Source organism: Sebastes fasciatus, chromosome 14 (assembly GCF_043250625.1).
Source record: "Sebastes fasciatus isolate fSebFas1 chromosome 14, fSebFas1.pri, whole genome shotgun sequence".
NCBI lineage: Eukaryota > Metazoa > Chordata > Actinopteri > Perciformes > Sebastidae > Sebastes > Sebastes fasciatus.
This window is the reverse complement of record NC_133808.1, coordinates 29,025,536-29,044,683: the sequence shown is the minus strand read 5'-3', so window position 1 is coordinate 29,044,683 and position 19,148 is coordinate 29,025,536. Positions and strand designations below refer to the sequence as shown.

General features: G+C 37.2%; 1 protein-coding gene across 2 annotated transcripts; it reads left to right on the top strand.

The window, feature by feature from the left end:
• Positions 1-282: 282 nt before the first annotated feature.
• On the top strand, positions 283-19,109 carry prkag3b (protein kinase, AMP-activated, gamma 3b non-catalytic subunit). Of its 2 annotated transcripts, none has more exons than XR_012596967.1 (13): positions 283-3,407; positions 7,871-7,949; positions 8,301-8,419; positions 8,498-8,579; positions 10,537-10,595; positions 10,717-10,762; positions 10,862-10,916; positions 11,194-11,320; positions 12,030-12,195; positions 12,487-12,524; positions 12,853-12,999; positions 13,094-13,790; positions 16,154-19,109. XR_012596967.1 is itself a non-coding variant. In XM_074657789.1 (13 exons), exons 1-13 carry the CDS (start codon positions 3,390-3,392, stop codon positions 16,204-16,206), a joined length of 1,083 nt encoding a protein of 360 aa, XP_074513890.1. In that variant the 5' UTR covers positions 2,444-3,389; the 3' UTR covers positions 16,207-19,109. The 2 variants fall into 2 exon arrangements, 1 of the variants encoding a protein (XP_074513890.1); XM_074657789.1 differs by having other exon boundaries at positions 2,444-3,407; positions 13,094-13,187.
• The last annotated feature ends 39 nt before the right edge of the window (positions 19,110-19,148 follow it).

The following is a 19,148-nucleotide window of genomic DNA, read 5'->3' as shown; positions in this document are numbered from 1 at the left end:
GGAAGTATCGCTGATGAGATGTGCTTTAAATTTCCCTGTATTTCAAGTAGGACTGCGTCTAGTGATTATTTAATTTTCTACTAATCATTTTCATTACTTTGTGTGCTATTTAATTAATCCTTTAGGCTATGAAATGTCAGAAAATAGAGAAAAAAAAGACCATCACAGTCTCCCAGAGCCCGGGGTGACGTCTTCAAAACAGCTTCGTCACATTAACAGTCGAGTTCAATTAACAGAAATACACAATGATATAAAAATAGAGAAAATAGGAGGATAATTATTGCTTATTAACAATATGCCATATTAAATATATTATGTATATTAAAACCTGTATTATTCTGCAGTAATCTTAAATATATGCTAAATGAGCTAAAACATACAAAACCACCAGAGTAGTCATTCAACACAGCTTATTGTCTGTCAAGCTGCTGCTGGCCAAGGGGTCGTGTCTAGAAGGTAACCCACAAATTGTGAAAACTTGGGCAAACCCTTGTGAGACTCGCTGCCCGACGACCTCTCCTAACCTTAACCATTCCAGGTCAATGACTAACAATAACCATCTCTTTCGCAACTTGTGGGATATCTTCTAGACACTACCTTGTTGAGGCATAAATCCAGAGTGAGCATGTAAACTTTCAACTATCAGGGTAAAACCTTTCATACTGAAGTCTTAATGTTTTCATTTGACAGAAGTGACGACCTGCTCCGACGCATTTATCAGATTCCACTTGACACTACAGCCACGCCGCCGTCATGTTTGTTTGCTGCTTTTCAGAGTTTATATATATATATATTATATTACAAAGTTAAATAATAACACTGCGTTTGGAGTTGTTTTTAACATAACAGAAATGTTATAAGTTAGTGAGGATGATCATATTTTTTACTAACTTGACAATTGTAAAAATGTCCATATTAAAGGGCTGTATGAATTGCTCAGGATGACAATTTCAAAATAAAAGTTATTTGTGGTACAAGTGTCATGATTGGGTCTTTATCTGGGTGATTTAAACAATATATATTTTCAGGCTTGTAAACAAAGATGTTCCTTTATTTAAACTCAATGTATCCTCATACAACGGTTTGTATGATAACTTATGAAAATATAATTATTATAATAACATTTATTGTATGTATTATTCCTAATTTTTGGTGTGTTTTCCTGTGAATGTCCAGCAACACGCGTCAATTTCCGCTTGTTACATGCATACAGTGTTTTCAAAAGATTAATAGTCCTCTAGTGTTGTTACTTTTATTAGTTGATTTGTATTTTTACATAATACCTAACAGTAAAACAAGTAAGTAAAACAGTTTATTAAACTATCGAAGTTAAAATTTCTGACCTTCATGAAGCAGTTGTCCCAACGATGACCCTGTTTACAGCTGCAACAGCCTGTGTTTGAAATGTGCGCACATACACACACACACTTGCATACATGCATACAGAGAATAGCTACAGTAGGAGCGCTGACACAGAAACCAGGCTGTGGTATTGTGATTGTGTGTCAGGACTCTTTAAGCAGTTGTAAACTATTAATATCTGAGCTCTTCTCTCTAACCAGAAGTGACAGGCTCATTTGGAGGACTGCATTTTTAGAAAGACACCGTTTATTTGCTGTACGTCAGAAAGTTAAGAGTTTAGTAGGTTTCACCACCAAGTACAAGTGGATTGCATGAATTTGCTGTGCTTACCATAGTATTTAAATAATTCCCATAGTTTATTTTTATTTCTGTGCAACTTTGACTTCACTTAATTTACTGTTGTAATTGTTGATTACATGTTTGATTAGTATTTTATTGATTTTCAAGGCTGCATGTAAACTCTCAACTCTGTGAGACGGAGGGGATAGTTTACTACAGACGTTCAGTGTGTCTATAAATAGTTTGACATGTAATGGCCCAGTGAAACTTGAACATATCTCTCACAGTAGGACTGGCAAAGCCTTAAAGCTGCACTGGCCTAATTTTGTTTTTCTTTTTGTTAATAATTGTAATAATAATTGATCAAATAACTATTAATATGTAATGTGAAAGTTGTCACTTGCAGAGAATTATCACCTCACTTTGCTGTTCTCCTCATCTCTACAGAGCATGTTCTATTCATTTAAAAAGTCACAACACCAATGTGCATGCACAATCAAAAGAACATCGAGGATAACAAAAAAAGGTCACATGACTTATTTCCACTGTGGGCCTTAGCATCTTTCAACTCATTGTTTTGGTTTTACGGCCTGCAACTTTACTGACTTCGCTCTCACCGCTCTCACCTGTGTTGTTTTTCTGCAAAAAACTGCTGTGTCTACGTCACCTGCCCAACACCAAACGACAGACAAAGTCAGCAACTAGCCGGTAAAACATCAAAATAAATGAATGATAATGTTGCTCTATGTCTGCTGGATGTGTAAGGCCCCGATTGAACTGAGACGTAGCTTCACATTTGACTAGCAGTTTTTAGACGTGCATAAATGTTAAAATATTCTCAACTTTTCAGCACAAAGCACACTGCTTGTCAATGTCACACTTGGCCCAGGCAGCCAGTCAAATCAAGCAAGCTCTACTACTTTACCACTTCCTTTCTGTTTTGATGCCGGTAGATGTAGGTAGGAAAAGTGGTACAGGTGCAAACGCAGACGAAAGGTTGTGTTAGCTTTTACAACTGTGTGAAGCTGTTCTAGTAGTATTGCAAAAGTCTACCTGTGCAAAACTTCTAGTATAGTTGTGTACACCTGCCCTTTAAAGCCGACATGGTTTTGCATGTTTTAGCACATTAGCTGCATAAAATGCATAAATTACATGATGGCTAATGATCTGCATTGTTGATCATTTTCCCAAGCAAATCACGAGTGTTTATATTGAATGATTAGATTGTATCAGTGATTTCCATTTCTGTTTTTACAATTGAAGTGACCGGTTGATGCAGTTTGTGCTCTGAGTGCTTTATGCTCTTTGTTTTTCTCTCCTAGATTTATTCATGCCACCTGAAGTGTTCACCAGTGGATTATAAAGAAGTACTTAATGTCTGTCACCATACTAGGGTATATGTCTGTCTTTAACCCCCCCAGCTCTCCCAGTACACGTTTCCCCTCCCTCTCCCTCTCTCTGTTTGTGAATGCCACAGGCCTCTCACCCTCCAGTCCAGATTTAGACCTCAGTCTTTCCCAGATATTCAGACCCAGTTGGCTGCAGCCAGCCGGTAGAGCACAGATTCTCTTGTCTTCCTCGTCCTTTTTCGTCCAATACCTCCGTCTTTCCTTCCCTTCTTCGCTATGCCTGGACATTTTTATCTGACATGGTAGGAGTGGCTGCCAGATGTCTGAGTTGGACAGCGGGTCGAGGGTTATAGTCCAGGGTTTCACAGAGGCAGACTTCCTGCTCCTCTTCCCCCAACCATGGAGCCTCATGCAGAGGTAAGACACTCTGCTGACTCACTCACACCCCGTTCTGATCTGTTTGTGTTGGTAACCGTAATGTGTGTGTTTGGACGTGTAACTGAGAAGCTGCAAAGAAAAAACACTAGGGCTACTTTTACATTGCAGTTGTTGTTTTTTTGCATCGTCTGTTATTATTTACCTTTTAGAAGTAAATCACGTTCACAATATTGTCTTCTTGGATGTCTGTGTGTCGTGTCTAAACAAAGTGTGCATGCACTGATTCTATGTTTGTAGCTGTTAAGCTGTGAGATGTCAACGGAGCCCATGAAAGCTTGATTTTGATTTCCGTTATTGTTTTAATCATTATTATCAATCTAGATTTGTCTCAAGCAGTTTATAATGTTTATCTTGACAATGTTTGTCAAAGTTTAACAAGTTGAAACCTGGTATATGGCTGGACCGTGTACGGTCAGTGTACTAAATTGCAGCCAAATTGTTAAAGGGATAGTCAGCGATAGTTTTGTCGCTGTCCCAGTAATATTTGTTCTTAAAGTGTATTAAAGTAGCATCATCATATGACATGGTTAAGCAACGTTTGAGTCAAATTATTGAGGACTGCTTTAATTTAATAAATTCAACAGTATAATCCTGCTTTTTTTCAACAATTTTTTGTTCTAGATTACTCATCTAAAATATTATTGTGTGATTAATATTTCTTAGTTAAACAGACAAGACCTGGATTACATCCCAGGACCATTATGAACCACAGCTTGGCGAGCTGCTGCAGTGTTTATTCATACTGTACATTTCCTACCACTTGACAGCTTTACTGCTAATATCTCCTCTGCTCCGATCGCCAACAGCTGTTTGCTCTTAGCACATCCACCCTCACTCTGTCACTCCACCACACAGAAAAAAGTCTGAAAAAATGTCCGAAAAAAAAGATCTGAAAAATGTCCGAAAAAAAGTCTAAAAAAAAAGATCTAAAAAAATGTCCGAAAAAAGTCTGAAAAAATGAACAAAAAAAAAGATCTGAAAAATGTCCGAAAATAAAATCAGAAAATAAAATCAGAAAGATGTCGGACAAAAAAAGTCTGAAAAAAAAAGATCTGAAAAATGTCCGAAAAAAAGTCTGAAAAATTTACTTTTTTCATACTTTTTTGAAAAAAAGTCTGAAACAGAAGATCTGAAGAAAGTTTGAAAAAAATGTCTGAAAAAATGACCAAAAGAAAAAAATCTGAAAAATGTCTGAAAAAGATCTGAAAAATGTCTGAAAAAATGTCCGAAAAAAGATCTGAAAAATGTCGGACAAAAAAAGTCTGAAAAAAAAGATCTGAAAAATGTATTTTTTCATACCTTTTTGATAAAAGTCTGGGAAAAAAAAGATCTGAAAAAAGTTTAAAAAAAAGTCTGAAAAAATGACCAAAAGAAAAAAATCAGAAAAATGTCTGAAAAAACTGATCTGAAAAATTTCTGTGTAAAATGTCTGAAAAAACTGATCTGAAAAAAGATCTGAAAAAAGTTTTTAAAAAAGTCTGAAAAAATGACCAAAAGAAAAATGTCTGAAAAAAAATATCTGAAAAATGTCTGAAAAAATGTCCGAAAAAAGATCTGAAAAAAAAGATCTGAAAAATGTCTGAAAAGAAAAAGTTTGAAAAATGTTGGGGAAAAAAGTCTGAAAAAAAAGACCTGAAAAAAGTTTTTTAAAAAAGTCTGAAAAAATGACCAAAAGAAAAATATCTGAAAAATGTCTGAAAAAAAATATCTGAAAAATGTCTGAAAAAATGTCCGAAAAAAAAGATCTGAAAAATGTCTGAAAAGAAAAAGTTTGAAAAATGTTGGGAAAAAAAGTCTGAAAAAAAAGTCTGAAAAAATGTCCAAGAAAAAAGTTTGAAATAAAGATCTGAAAAATGTCTGAAAAAAAAGTCTGAAAAAATGACAAAAAAAAAGATCTGAAAAATGTCCGGAAAAAAAGTCTGAAAAAAAAGATCTGAAAAAAGTTTTTAAAAAAAGTCTGAAAAATGACCCAAAAAAAAGATCGGAAAAATGTTCGGAAAAAAAAGTCTGAAAAAAAAATCTAAGGAATGTCGGACAAAAAAAGTCTGAAAAAATGACCAAAAGAAAAAGTTTGAAAAATGTTGGAAAAAAAGAGTGAAAAAAAAGATCTGAAAAAAGTCTGAAAAAATGTCCAAGAAAAAAGTTTGAAAAAAAAAAGATCTGAAAAATGTCTGGAAAAAAAAGTCTGAAAAAAATGTCCGTAAAAAAAAAAGTCTGAAAAATGTATTTTTTCATACTTTTTTAATAAAAGTCTGAAAAAAAAGATCTGAAAAAAATTTGAAAAAAAAGTCTGAAAAAATGACCAAAAGAAAAAGATCTGAAAAATGTCTGAAAAAAAGATCTGAAAAATGGCTGAAAAAAAAGTTTGAAAAAAAAAAGATCTGAAAAAAGTTTTTAAAAAAAGTCTGAAAAAATGACCAAAAGAAAAATATCTGAAAAATGTCTGAAAAATTTATTTTTTCATACTTTTTTGATAAAAGTCTGAAAAAATGACCAAAAGAAAAAGATCTGAAAAATGTCTGAAAAAAAGATCTGAAAAATGGCTGAAAAAAAAGTTTGAAAAAAAAAAGATCTGAAAAAAGTTTTTAAAAAAAGTCTGAAAAAATGACCAAAAGAAAAAGATCTGAAAAATGTCTGAAAAGAAAAAGTTTGAAAAATGTTGGGAAAAAAAGTCTGAAAAAAAAGATCTGAAAAAAGTTTGGAAAAAAAGTCTGAAAAAAAGTCTGAAAAAATGTCCAAGAAAAAAGTTTGAAAAAAAAGATCTGGAAAAAAAAGATCTGAAAAATGTCCGAAAAAAAAGATCCTAAAAAAAAGATCTGGAAAAAAAAGTCTGAAAAAATGTCCAAAAAAAAAAGATCTGAGAAATGTCTGGGAAAAAATGTCTGAAAAAAAAGATCTGAAAAAATGTCCCGAAAAAAAAGATCTGAAAAAAATGTCGGACAGAAAACGTCTGAAAAAAAAGATGTGAAAAGTGTCACACAAAAAAAGTCTGAAAAAAAAATCTGAAAAATGTCTGAAAAAAAAGATCTGAAAAATGTCTTAAAAACAATTCCGAAATAAAAGATCTGAAAAAAAAGTTTGAAAAAAAAGATCGAAAAAAAAGTTTGAAAAAAAGATCTGAAAAATGTCGTACGAAAAAAGTCTGAAAAAAATTATCTGAAAAAAAAGTCGTAGCTGCCAGTAGCTCCTCACAGGACGCTGATTGGCCCGTTGTCTGGTTTGCCGGCCACAAACATGAGTTTATGGTCTCAATCGCTAGTTTCAAGTCTTCTTCAGTACAGCATGATGTTCATTTAGTAAGTTATGGTCCCATTTAAAGTCAGATAGACCATAAAGCAGTGCTTAGGGTGGGGCTACCTTGTGATTGACAGGTCACTACCACGGTGTTGTCCGGTCTGGAAGTTGTTGTCCGTGTTTTCGTCTTATAACTTTAACCCTCAAACAGTGTGTTGTCAGTTCATGAAAGTTAATTATAACATTTTTGGTCGCATTAAGATGTCTTAATCAGCGTTCAGTTGTACTTAGATCCACCCTCTCGTGTCACTTCTGGTTGCAAAAAACTAAGATGGTGACGGCCAAAATGCCGAACTTGAGGCTTCAAAACGGCACCAATGGGTGACGTCACGGTGATTAAATCTACTTCTTATATACAGTCTATGATGAAACTCCTTTCCCCTAAAGTTCATGGTGCCTACAGAGCTGCAGCCACTTCCTTCTGCTCTTTCTGTGAATCTCTAGTGGCTCACAGGCATGTTGGAATGTGTAGTCCCTCCAGGATATCATAGGTTTTTGTCATCTAGCAACTTGTACTATACATAGCAGTCCAACTATATAATGCAGCATCTACTGTACTAACTGAAGGAACCATTTGTGGTGTCTAATTGGCCTATTTTGCTTAAATCTTTCAATATAACCTCCTGGGTTAGGAATTCCTACAAGTACTTATTTGAGGTCTACATTTCTTCAATCCTTCTGAGCAGCTTCCTTATTGTTTCCCAGATTTGAGATGGCTTAAATACCATGCTCGATATATTTGCTCTAGTTGTCCATAGAGAGCTTTTTCCACTGCAAATTCCTTATTGGCAGCCAGCATTAATTGACAGGACTCTGGAGTCACTTGTGGCAACCACAACCTCACTGCTGATGTCTGTCAGCAGGCTCTTGGCCTCCTTCCATGACATGCACCAGCCAACCTATAGACACCCCTTACAGCTGCTTCTACAATAAATGTTTTCAACACCCTCTGTTCCAACTACATGTCAGAGACATGTTTAGCTGCAAGTGAAAAGTCACTGAGGACAGGAGTTTCCAGTAAACCCTCAGGGTCCATCAGGACTTAGCCTGGCCTGGGTTGGGGTCATTTCAGAGCTGTGTGTGTAGAGTTCATTCAGTCTTCAAAGCGTAAACTCTGAGCTAAACTGTTGATATATTTCCTTTCTTAGGTCCCGTTGTTTGAGATGGACCAGAATGAGGAAGAGGAAGCGGAGGTTCTCTCAAAGAAGCGGGATCAAGAATTCAGAGGTAAAGAAGAGATGATTTTGTTACTTGTTTGACAGAAACTGCTATTCCTGTGCTACGACTATCTCCTAGGTACAGTGCGTAACGGTGCGTTGTATGTGTACAGTATAGGAAATTGATCGTAACTAGTCGGGTATTGGCCAGGATGTCACAGCCACTGTGCTTACTGGCAGCAGTGACAATGTGCCCATATCAAACAAATACTGGTTTATCATGATTATTGCAAAAAAAGGTTGTTGATATTTGGATTTGAGGTTATATTTCTTGACACCAGCAGTGTATCATGTATCGTGTATCATGTGTTTCCAGTTGTGGCTTTACATATTCAACACATGCTCTTGCGCCCCCCTGCAGACACACATTCAGACACAGATCCTGACACGTTCATATACATGAACTTCATGAAGAATCACTGCTGCTACGATGCCATCCCTACCAGCTCCAAACTGGTCATTTTTGACACAACACTACAGGTAAATCACTCATTTGATGGCAAAAAGCATGATCATTTTGGGTTGTAGTCATTTATATAAAACATTGTGTTTCGTCAGGTGAAGAAGGCTTTCTTTGCTCTGGTGGCTAACGGTGTGAGGGCAGCGCCACTGTGGGACAACAAGCTCAAGTGTTTTGTGGGTGAGCCATAATACATCTCTGTCTCTCTTACAAACACACACACACACACACACACACACACACACACACACACACACACACACACACACTAATACATTAGAGGTGTTCAGTTACTGTCACCCATATTTGAACTCCCTTCACTGGTGACTAAAAGTGATGACACTCATCTCAGCTGTAGTATATTGAAGCTGCAGTCGGTAGAAATGGAGTTTGGAGAAAAGTTATTTTTATAAAACGGTCACTATATCCTGTCAGTCATGCATGAGACAGGTAATCTGAAAAAAAAATCATGTGCCTCTTGAGTTGAGCATCTTGATCAACCTCTGTCTTATTACCTCCGCCAAGGCCAAAGGCCTAGGAAGGAGGTTATGTTTTCACCGGCGTTGGTTTGTTGTTTTGTTGGTTTGTTGGTTTTTCTGTTAGCAGGATTACTCCAAAAGTCCGGTACTGATTTGAATGAATTTTTTTGGAGGGATGGGGTTTGGCACAATGAACAATCCATTAGATTTTGGTGGCAATCCGGATCATGATCCGGATTCAGGATTTTTTTTTAAGGATTCAATCAGCCTGAGCATTACGACCTTTGGGTATAACACATGCGCAATGCACTGTATCTGTGTTCTCCGAGTGCCATTCTAGTTTTCAATATTTTGGCCATCATTCCCATTAGTTATAATATTTTACTCACCAGCCTCATTGCAAACATTTTTGTCAGACGGGACTCCTTTTAAAAATGGCCATTCCCGATAAGCTAACAAGACATGGATGGTACCAATCGATTCCTTTGGTTTTCTAGTTTTATTTCATTCTTTAAGACTGAGCCGGATACAACCTCTGAAAGACAGAATAGCGTTGGATTTTTAAGAGGTTAAAGATTGATACTTGACGTCTGTGTATCCATACAATACTGCTACGCAAAATATCGCGATACTATGCTGTATCGAATTTCTCCCCTCATCCCCAAATGATAACTCGTTATAATCCTGTTTGACTTCCAGAGCTACTTCCGGTTTTAACTCCAGGATTGTAAAACATACAGTAGGGATGGGTCAGTGTCATCATGCAGGTGAAAACTTCATGTTTGAATTCCGAGTGTAGTTTTATAAAGTGTGTGTTTGTTTTTCAAAATTATAAGCCAGTCTAAAATTTCTACAGTAGAAAATGAACTCCATTAATGTAGCCAAGCATTCAGCGCCAACTTTCAGTACATTCACAGACTGCTGTCACAATTCATTTGGTGGTGAAAAAGCACTGCAGTTACTTACTTACATGCTGGCACTTAATAGGTGTCTGACCTACATTGGGTTGAAGCCCAGGTTCTGAGAGGTTCAGGTTTCCTTACTCGGTGGTTTCAAATGATCTCGGCCCCGTTTGTGTGCTAACATTTAGAGGAAAGTGGGTCAACTGCAAGACATTTGTGTTACATTACAAACACCAACACCTCACTGAGCACGTAGAGCAGGTCAGTGAGTGTTAATTTTCTGCCTGTAATGGAGACGACGACGACCGTCTTAAACATGCGTGTCAAGTGCATTTCCATCAGCCTGGGTGAACTGAACTACATCCCAAAGATTCAAACCAGACTTTCAGTCTAAAGTCACACTAACGGCCCGGTGAGGTTAAAGATATTTCGTTTAATTAAAAATATTCTTTCGAACATGTAGATAAATATCAATATTTCGCCTTGTTTACAGTTTTGCAATATATCACAATATATTGAATCGTTAACCCCCGTATCATGATACGTATCATATCACCAGTTTCTTGCCAATACACAATAACTAATGTGAAAACACAATCTCTACAAAAACACTATCTTTTACAGTCCAACGTTGCTCTTCGTTCTTCAACACTTCAGATTTGAAAACTTTTCTTTGTGTAATAAAGAAGAAACTTTGGGGGATAAAGTAAATCTGATAAATCCACGTTTGATGTTTCCTGTGTTGTGTGCGTTCAGGTATGCTGACCATCACCGACTTCATCAACATTCTCCATCGCTATTACAAGTCTCCTCTGGTGAGCTGTGTGACCTTTGGATTAAACATTTGCAGCAAATAATCCAATTATACAAAAAAGTTAATAGAAATCACACATCCATACTGACATCCAGATGCTGAGATGTTTGTTTTGTTTGCAGGTTCAGATCTACGAGCTGGAAGAACACAAGATAGAGACATGGAGAGGTCTGAACAACACAACCACATCCTTATATAGAGCTGAAAGTGTTTAATAGTTTAGTGGTAGTTTGTGTTAATAACTTGTGTTTCTCTCTGTCTCTGCAGAGATTTATCTGCAGTACTCTATCAACAGACTGATCAGCATCACTCCGGACTGCAGGTGAAACCAGCCTTTTAAATATTTCATTAAACTCAGCATCATAGTTACATTTCAGAGAGTGAATCTTCCTTTATTCCCAACGCTTTTAATTAGGTCTGTTCTTGTGAATTCAAATATTATGTTAATATTAATGACATTTTGTTGTGTGATATTTTTATATAGTCTTAAACGTTTGGGCTTAACTACCTGATAACGGCACCGAATCCATGATGTGGCTTATTTTTCCATGTCACAGTAATTATTCTAATCTTAATCATGAGTTTTATTGTCTCCTCAGTCTGTTTGACGCCATCTACTCCCTGTTGAAGAATAAGATACACCGGCTGCCGGTCATCGACCCGGCGTCAGGAAATGTCCTCCACATCCTCACTCATAAACGCATCCTCAAGTTCCTCCACATCTTCGTAAGACTTCTTCCCTTTCTAACACTTCTCTGAGAATAATCTAAAACCAGAGCTGGAACCTGTCACAAAGTTTATGTACATTTTATCCACATTCAGTATTGATTAAAATTCCTTCTACTTACTTGATTAATACGATGGCGTATTAGGACAATAGTAGGATTAAAAAACAAAAAATAACGGGGAAAGGGTAATAATCCAATAAAAAAACAGAATTTTCCATAAATTTCTGACTTTATAATCTTGAAAATTTCTGTTTTTTTCTCGTAAATTGGCCACTTTAATCTCTGAAACAAAAAAAAAATCTTGTAAATTATGACTTCATAATCTTGCAAATTTGTGATTTTTTTCACATAAATTTGCCACTTTAATTGGAAAAAAAAAAATTTTTGTCGGCGTATTATCTCCCTCCCCCAGCTCTGTAATTTTTTTTTTATTTTTTATTTTTTACCTACAATGGCCCTAATATGCCATCGTTACTTATTGTACAACAAAGCACATTAAGTTCTTAATGTCATTAAAAACACAGGATTCTGAAAATGTCTTACAAATAAGAATAAAAAAATGGGACACAGGCTCCATCTGTGACCTAGAAAGGGATTTCAATTTCACAATAAAAGATGTTTCCTTTTATTTTGATTGGATATAAAGAAGTAGTTATGAATAACTGAAAGTGCAATTTACTAGGTCTCTTTCCTCCCCTCCCCTGCAGGGATCTACGATTCCTAAACCCAGGTTTCTTCAGAAGCGGATCAATGAAGTGGAGATCGGTACCTTCAAAGAGATTGCGACAGTCCAGGAATCGGCCTCAGTCTTTGACGCTCTGAGCATTTTCGTAGAGAGAAGAGTGTCGGCTCTGCCTGTACTCAATAAGCAAGGTAGTCTGAACGTCACACTTGACATCTGGTGGTTGTGTTTGTTTTATGTGTTAGAATCACCGTTTAGTAGATGGAGGGTTTCATTCCAAAACACTTTGGATGCCATCTTTTTCCTTGTGTTGAAATTTGCCTGATCACCCATCATCAACAGCCAGTCAGACTCGCTTGTGATTTCTTTCCAATATTTAATTTGTTTTAGGCAAAATACTTTTCAGTTGACATCCTTCTATATAATTTGTCTGTGTGTACCATCTATGGTCTGTACATCTATGGTCTGTGTCTCCTCTATAGGTAAAGTCGTGGCGCTGTACTCCAGGTTTGATGTCATTGTAAGTTAATTTCACATCATATAAATCCTGTGATTCCGTCAATCCTTTGTCACGCTCAATCAAACAGCTTTATAGTTATTGTTTTTGTCTGGTTGACATGTCATTGTCCTCCCCAACCCCTCCACTTTGGAAATAAAATACAACAAATTTAATAGTGATTACAAATCAGAAACAAATGTTACACCAACAGTACTGTAAAGCATAAATAAATAATAATAAATAGAAAATATGGTGTGATGGTTTGACAACATATTGAATTGGTACAATCTAAAAAGTGCTGGTGGTAAAACGATATTGTTTTACTTTTTTTTTTTTCTCCATCATTCAGAACCTCGCAGCCCAGAAAAACTACAACAACCTGAACATGACGATGCAGGAGGCCGTTTCCTCCAGAGCCTGCTGCATGGAGGGAGTCCTCAAGTGTTACCCTTATGAAACGCTGGAAACCATCATCGACCGCATTGCCAAGGCCGAGGTAACCTCCGTTATCTGACAGTATGGGCCGCGAATTGTTAACGATTATCTTGATTGACTATAGAAGCATAATAATATGATCCTTTTTCTCTCAGGTGCATCGGTTGGTGTTGGTTGACAGTGAAGATGTGGTGAGAGGGATTGTCTCTCTATCTGACCTTCTACAAGCCCTGGTTCTCTCTCCTGCAGGTATTGATGCACTGTATTCCTAACTCCAACCCTTCCTTTCACATCTTGCTCCTTCTCTCGATCCATCTGACTTCAAATCCTCGAAAGCTTCCTGCTCCTTTTGGCGATCTATGCATCTTCTCCTCCCGTCAACGTTCACGTTCCTACTGACCAAACTCTTCTTCATCGTCAACGTTTCATCCTCCTGAAGACATCTTCTCTTCCTGTGAAAGATTCTGATGTCAAAGTTCCAACACTGCTAATCTCTTAAATATCACGATCCTTTCAAGAATACTTAGAAATAATAAATGTCCTCATTAGACAAACTACACCTCAGGGATTCATCTGAAACTTCATCGGGAACCAACGTCCTTACATTTCTTCTAAACTCTTCATTTGAAGCATCAAACAAAATGTCCCTGGAGCCTGCTCTGATACATGCTGCCCCTGAAAAATAAACAAAAGCCCTCTCGAAACCGTCTGCCCAGCCACAATCAACTTTGCTTTCACATCAAATTATCCTTATCCTCTACTACGTTCTACCAAGTCCAACAACGTCTTCATGCTGCAGTTCCTCCTCTGAAACCACCACGCCACCTGCACCTCTTAGCCAACACATCCCAGGTAGGAAGCCCAAGCTAAGCTACCGGCGGCTGCCTGTCTCTGAGCTTGCATCTTCACCTTTCTTTTGAATTACTTGCTGCTGCCTGTTGTGGTTCTCCTGTAGATTCTCCAAAAGGGATCATGTGAAGAGGAATGTAGTTATGGCATCTGTCTTGACCTTGCTTTAGCAAAATAAATTAAAGGAAACACACCTGAATGCCTTCTTCACAACTGCAGTTTCCTTTGAAATTCAACGTTGTAATGTATTACTTACAATGGGCTATATATACCTCAGTGAATCTCAAATCATTTACCATTAAGGTGCAATGATTTTCATTCCAGTGTCCCACCTGTCTCTGCTTTAAGAGTCAGGGGACAGATGTGTGTGTACTCAAATAGAAAAATACTGCAAAGTACTGTAAATAGAATTTTTAATAGTGAGCATGTGAGAGAAAATTAAGTCTGATACCTTACGTGACATCCTCCTGAAAATTAATCTCGAGTCGACATTTAATTGTTGTTTTGGGAATTAAAGTGAGCAGTGCATTTTTGAAAACGTGCCCGTTTGGAAAGGGCCGATTATTGCTTGGCCTCCAGTGTTGCTGCTTGCAGCTTCCTCGAGAACCGCTCATCCAGACAACTTCACACTCAACGCTGCGATTCCTCGGGTCCTCAGCAATACACCCACCAAGTGTGAAGTCGATCGGATGAACGGTTGTTGAGAAAATCGAAAGGACAAACAGACAGACAGACGGACAGAGACTCCTTCCGTTTTAGTTAGATGTCACGGAGGGCGAATCGATTTAATTTAGTTCTATGTGTAGCCGCCCGTCTAGCTGTCTGGATTACACTAAGATATACTGTAGACCTCTTCTAACCTGACATGTCAGAGTATCAGACCATGTCTCCCACCATTGGCTTTTTTTTACTTGCAATATCATGCATATTTTGTCATTTTTACATCAACTAAACTGAACTAAATACCACAAAAGTTGAGGTTCAAAATTCATTCTGACTTTGGAAAACAGCAGTTGAGAAAAACAATTTAGTAGCTGTCATTTAGAAGAGCGTTGGATCGTTTCATATGAACCTCATCAGCAGAGAGACTAAGGCTGCGACTAACTTTGGAATTCGAATTTCAGCTCTAAAACAGAGTTTGCCCGGTTGTCACAGAAATGTGGTTTCCTTTTTTGAGAGCTTTTAAGACTTGTAAGACTCATCCATGATAACTGTGCAAACTCCATCTGCAGATGAGGATCATGATGAAAAGCCTAAGAGCAGCTACTAAATGGACCTTGTGGTGAGAAGTTAATTAAACCTGCGTTATCATGCTTGACCTCCGTCAGCATGTCATTACAGTATGCTGCATTTACATCATACCAGATTGACCCCTAAAAACAAGCAGCCATCCTGGAGGAACTATTTGTGCATGTGGGATGTGCAGCTTTAACATTTCCCCAACCTGGTTTTACAAGTCCTCCAGTGGGTGATCACATCTGCTCCCTGAAGGCGGTCAATTCGTTTATCAAAAGAACATGTTGTGGTCAAAAACACATGCTGTTTTTTCTGGTTCCTCTGATATGATGTGAACATGTCTTTGAGTTTCAGCCTTGATGAAACGGTCTGTAGCATTAGAACGTGTGCTTGAGTGCTTGTCTTCTGTCTACAAACACTGTAGATATCGAATAGATTTATAGTTTTGAATGTGTATGAAATTGTATGAGATTGTGTTCCTTAGTTAGGTTGAACACCTTCAATTTCACTTTAACTAAACATTGGATAAAGTGAGGTTATAGTCACTTTGTCGTCACAAAAGTTAAACTTGGTATCAGAATTAAAACTTAAAGGTCCCATATCGTGCTCATTTTCAGGTTCATACTTGTATTGTGTGTTTCTACTAGAACATGTTTACATGCTGTAATGGTCAAAAAACACATTATTTTCCTCGTACCGTCTGCCTGAATATACCTGTATTTACCCTCTGTCTGAAACACTCGGTTTTAGTGCATTTCAATGGAATGCGTTGCTAGGCAACAGCTTGGGTTCATGTTTACTTCCTGTCAGCTGATGTTATTCACATAAACTACAACAGGAAATAAACTGGGACACATTTAGAATGTTTACGTTTAAAACTGTGAAATGGTCTATATATTGTATATTTGTGACATCACAAATGGACAGAAATCCTAACGGCTTGTTTCAAACGCGCAATTTCTGAATACGGGCTGTGTGTGTTTCTCCGTTTATTGAGCGTTTTGATAGTTTAACAGTATTTATACAGCACTTAAACCTGCTTTATAATGTACAAGACCTGAAAATCTCACTTTTTACAATATGGGACCTTTAAATGATTTTCTCTAACTTTCTCATTTGATCATCTCCAGGTATTTACGAGGGATCGTGCCGTCAAGACCGAAGAAAACAAGATGGAGACTGATCACGTTAAACAAGACTATGAGGTGGCAAAGTAAATAATGTAAATAATGTGCCCTTTAGCTAGGCACTTTATTCACAAGTGACGTTTCCCAGTGGCCACCAATACAAGACTGTGATTGTGCTGGCAAGCTACCAGTGTTGAACTATATCACAGGTGTGGCTGGAAAACAGCGTCAAACTGATGATCCACAACCAGAGACTTTTAAACTGTCCTCGACTAAAGCATCAAACATGAGGTTATTTTGCAAGTTCTGTTACTTGGAGACTGTACTCCCACAAAAGACGACCCCATAGGTAATTGTACAAGCAGCTTATTATGACCCATATGTATGTTTATTGTTGGGCGCTGATCCACGAGACCGCTGTTCCCGTGTCCCGTGTGAAACCAAATGTAAACGATATTTTAACTGACGTACTTACGTTAAAGGATCAGTGTTGAGTATTCAGGAGGATCTATTAGCAGAACTTAAATATAATATAATAAGTATGTTCTCTTTAGTGTTAACGGAGCGGTTTCTCTTCAAAGAGCCGGTCGCCATGTTTGTACAGTAGCCCAGAACGGACAAACCAAACACTGGCTCTAGTAGTTCTCCTACAGGCTTGGCACACTGGAGTTTTCCTTTGGTTGCAATCTACAACCTCACCGCTAGATGCCACCAAATCCTACACACTGCTCCTTTAACCTACATTACATACATGACGTAAGTTAAGTGTGTTACTTAACTTACGTAACAAATGTACTTATTTTAACCCAAACCACAATCTTTTCCTAACCAAACTGCGACCATTTCCCAACGTTAACCACGTGTTTAAAACTGCGTCCATTACGTTTGGGGGACGCGTTGATCTCCTGCCACCGGTACGGGACGCTAATTTTTGGAAGGGCTCCTGTGGGTCGTATTAGAGGGTTGGAACAATCTATGTGGTCGTAAGGGTTGGAGGACTCGTTGAAGGGAAATTGAGTCGTTGATGCAACATGATAAAAAGTGGTTATGTTTTATGGTTTGTGCTTGACTTTCTGGGTCTTAGAATGATTACACATTAGTCATTCATATATTGAAAATATTGGATCTTGGAATTGTGATCACATTTTTAAAAATGCACTTGTGCTCCGGTCATAATTTTCTTGTAATTGTGAGCGTGTTGTACTGATACTAACTTATGATTGCTGCAATTAATGATACCATGACATTGTTAGCATATTACCCTATTATTATTATCCCTTAGTAATATTGCTCTATTTAAGTTTTTAATATAGTAGAATCCCCTTTTCCCACCTTACGTTGTCTTGTTTTTATTACCTAATATTACCATCATGTTTTTTTTCCATTATGTCCCTATTACAAAAATTAGACCACAATATTGCCACTATTAGTAACAAAATATTACCATGCTATTGTATTTGTAATTACCAGTATTACACTGTTGTTCATATGATATTTACACCCCTATTACCTTGTTATTATTTAGGTGTAACCCTCGTATTTATCCAGCATCTGTCATAGATTACTACTACATGCAGGTTGTTCTCATACAATGTTTGTAGCTATACCTACGAAAAGTAATGCACTGTAATTCGTATATATCCCACAAAATCAATTTGTATGTAAACTACGTTTTCGTGAACCAGGAAGTATAAAGAGCGACAAACGCCACGTAGGGAAGAGGTCAGGGTGGATGGGTAGGTAAAAAAATCCCTGGAGTTACGCCCAGGAGACCGCTGTTCGCATCCCGTGTGCAACCAGAAGTCAACGTTGATTTATTTGTCACGTAACTTACGTACTTTAGTAACGCCACTTCTGTAGTTATTTTAACCCAAACGACGATTTTTTCTAAACCTAACCAAGAAGTTTCCCGTGAAGAAAGACGTTTAGAAAAGATTGTATGCATGTAACAAGCGGAAATTGACACGTGTTGCTGGATTTTCGTAGGAAAATGCACAAAAAATGAGGAATAGCTTTTCGTAAGATATCATACGAACTGCTGTATGAGGACATTTTGCTACATGGTATCCTCTTTTGGACGTTCTTCACCGTATAAATTACCTAATTGCAAAAGAAAACTCTAGTGTCTCTGAAGCTACATATTGTAGTTACCAATACACTCCAAAGCAAAGTATTTATTCTTTTTTCACATACAATTTGTACTTTAAATAAAACTTATTTCCTCTAAATGTTTTAGTAATAATACTTTAAACTAAACACCAAAGGTCAGAGGTCATTTCCTGAAAACACTTATGGTTGTTTCACCTGTTGCCTTGGTTATTTGAGATTCAATACTACTTAAAAGCACATCTATTATCATTCTCTGACTCATCAAAATGTGATCAAATGAAGTTGAGATGAAGTATGATGATATGAAGTAAGTACATGAAGTCCAGTCTGCCAGGTGATTAGACAGATGTCTGCTGATCCTCTCTGACTGACGAGGTGTGTGTGACTGCTCTGTTTACCAGGGGTGGGTTTGTTAACTCTACCACCTTCATACATCCTGGTCACATGATTACCGGGCTACACGCACACATAAACACACACACACATTAGGTAACTAACTCAGCTTCTGCTTGTATCTTGACGTTTCTCCGTACGTGTTTTCAGGCAGATGACAACTGATGAATGTTATTTTTATTGTTAATATCAACATCTGGAGGAAGCAGCATGTTATCTAACTACTCTCACTGAATCACTGGATTATTTGACAGGCAATGATAAGAAATAAATGCCACTGATGATTATACAAACAATACTACATTACTGCTACTACCAAGATTACTACTAATGCTGCTTCTTGTAACACCAATTTAGCACTTCCACTCCTGCTACTGCTACCAGAGTACTGCTACTAAATAAACATAAATCTGATATAAAACAAGCTTAAAAAATAATCTGAAACAATAAAAAACAATTAAGTAATAAAAAAATCCTAATAAAACCTTCGGAGACT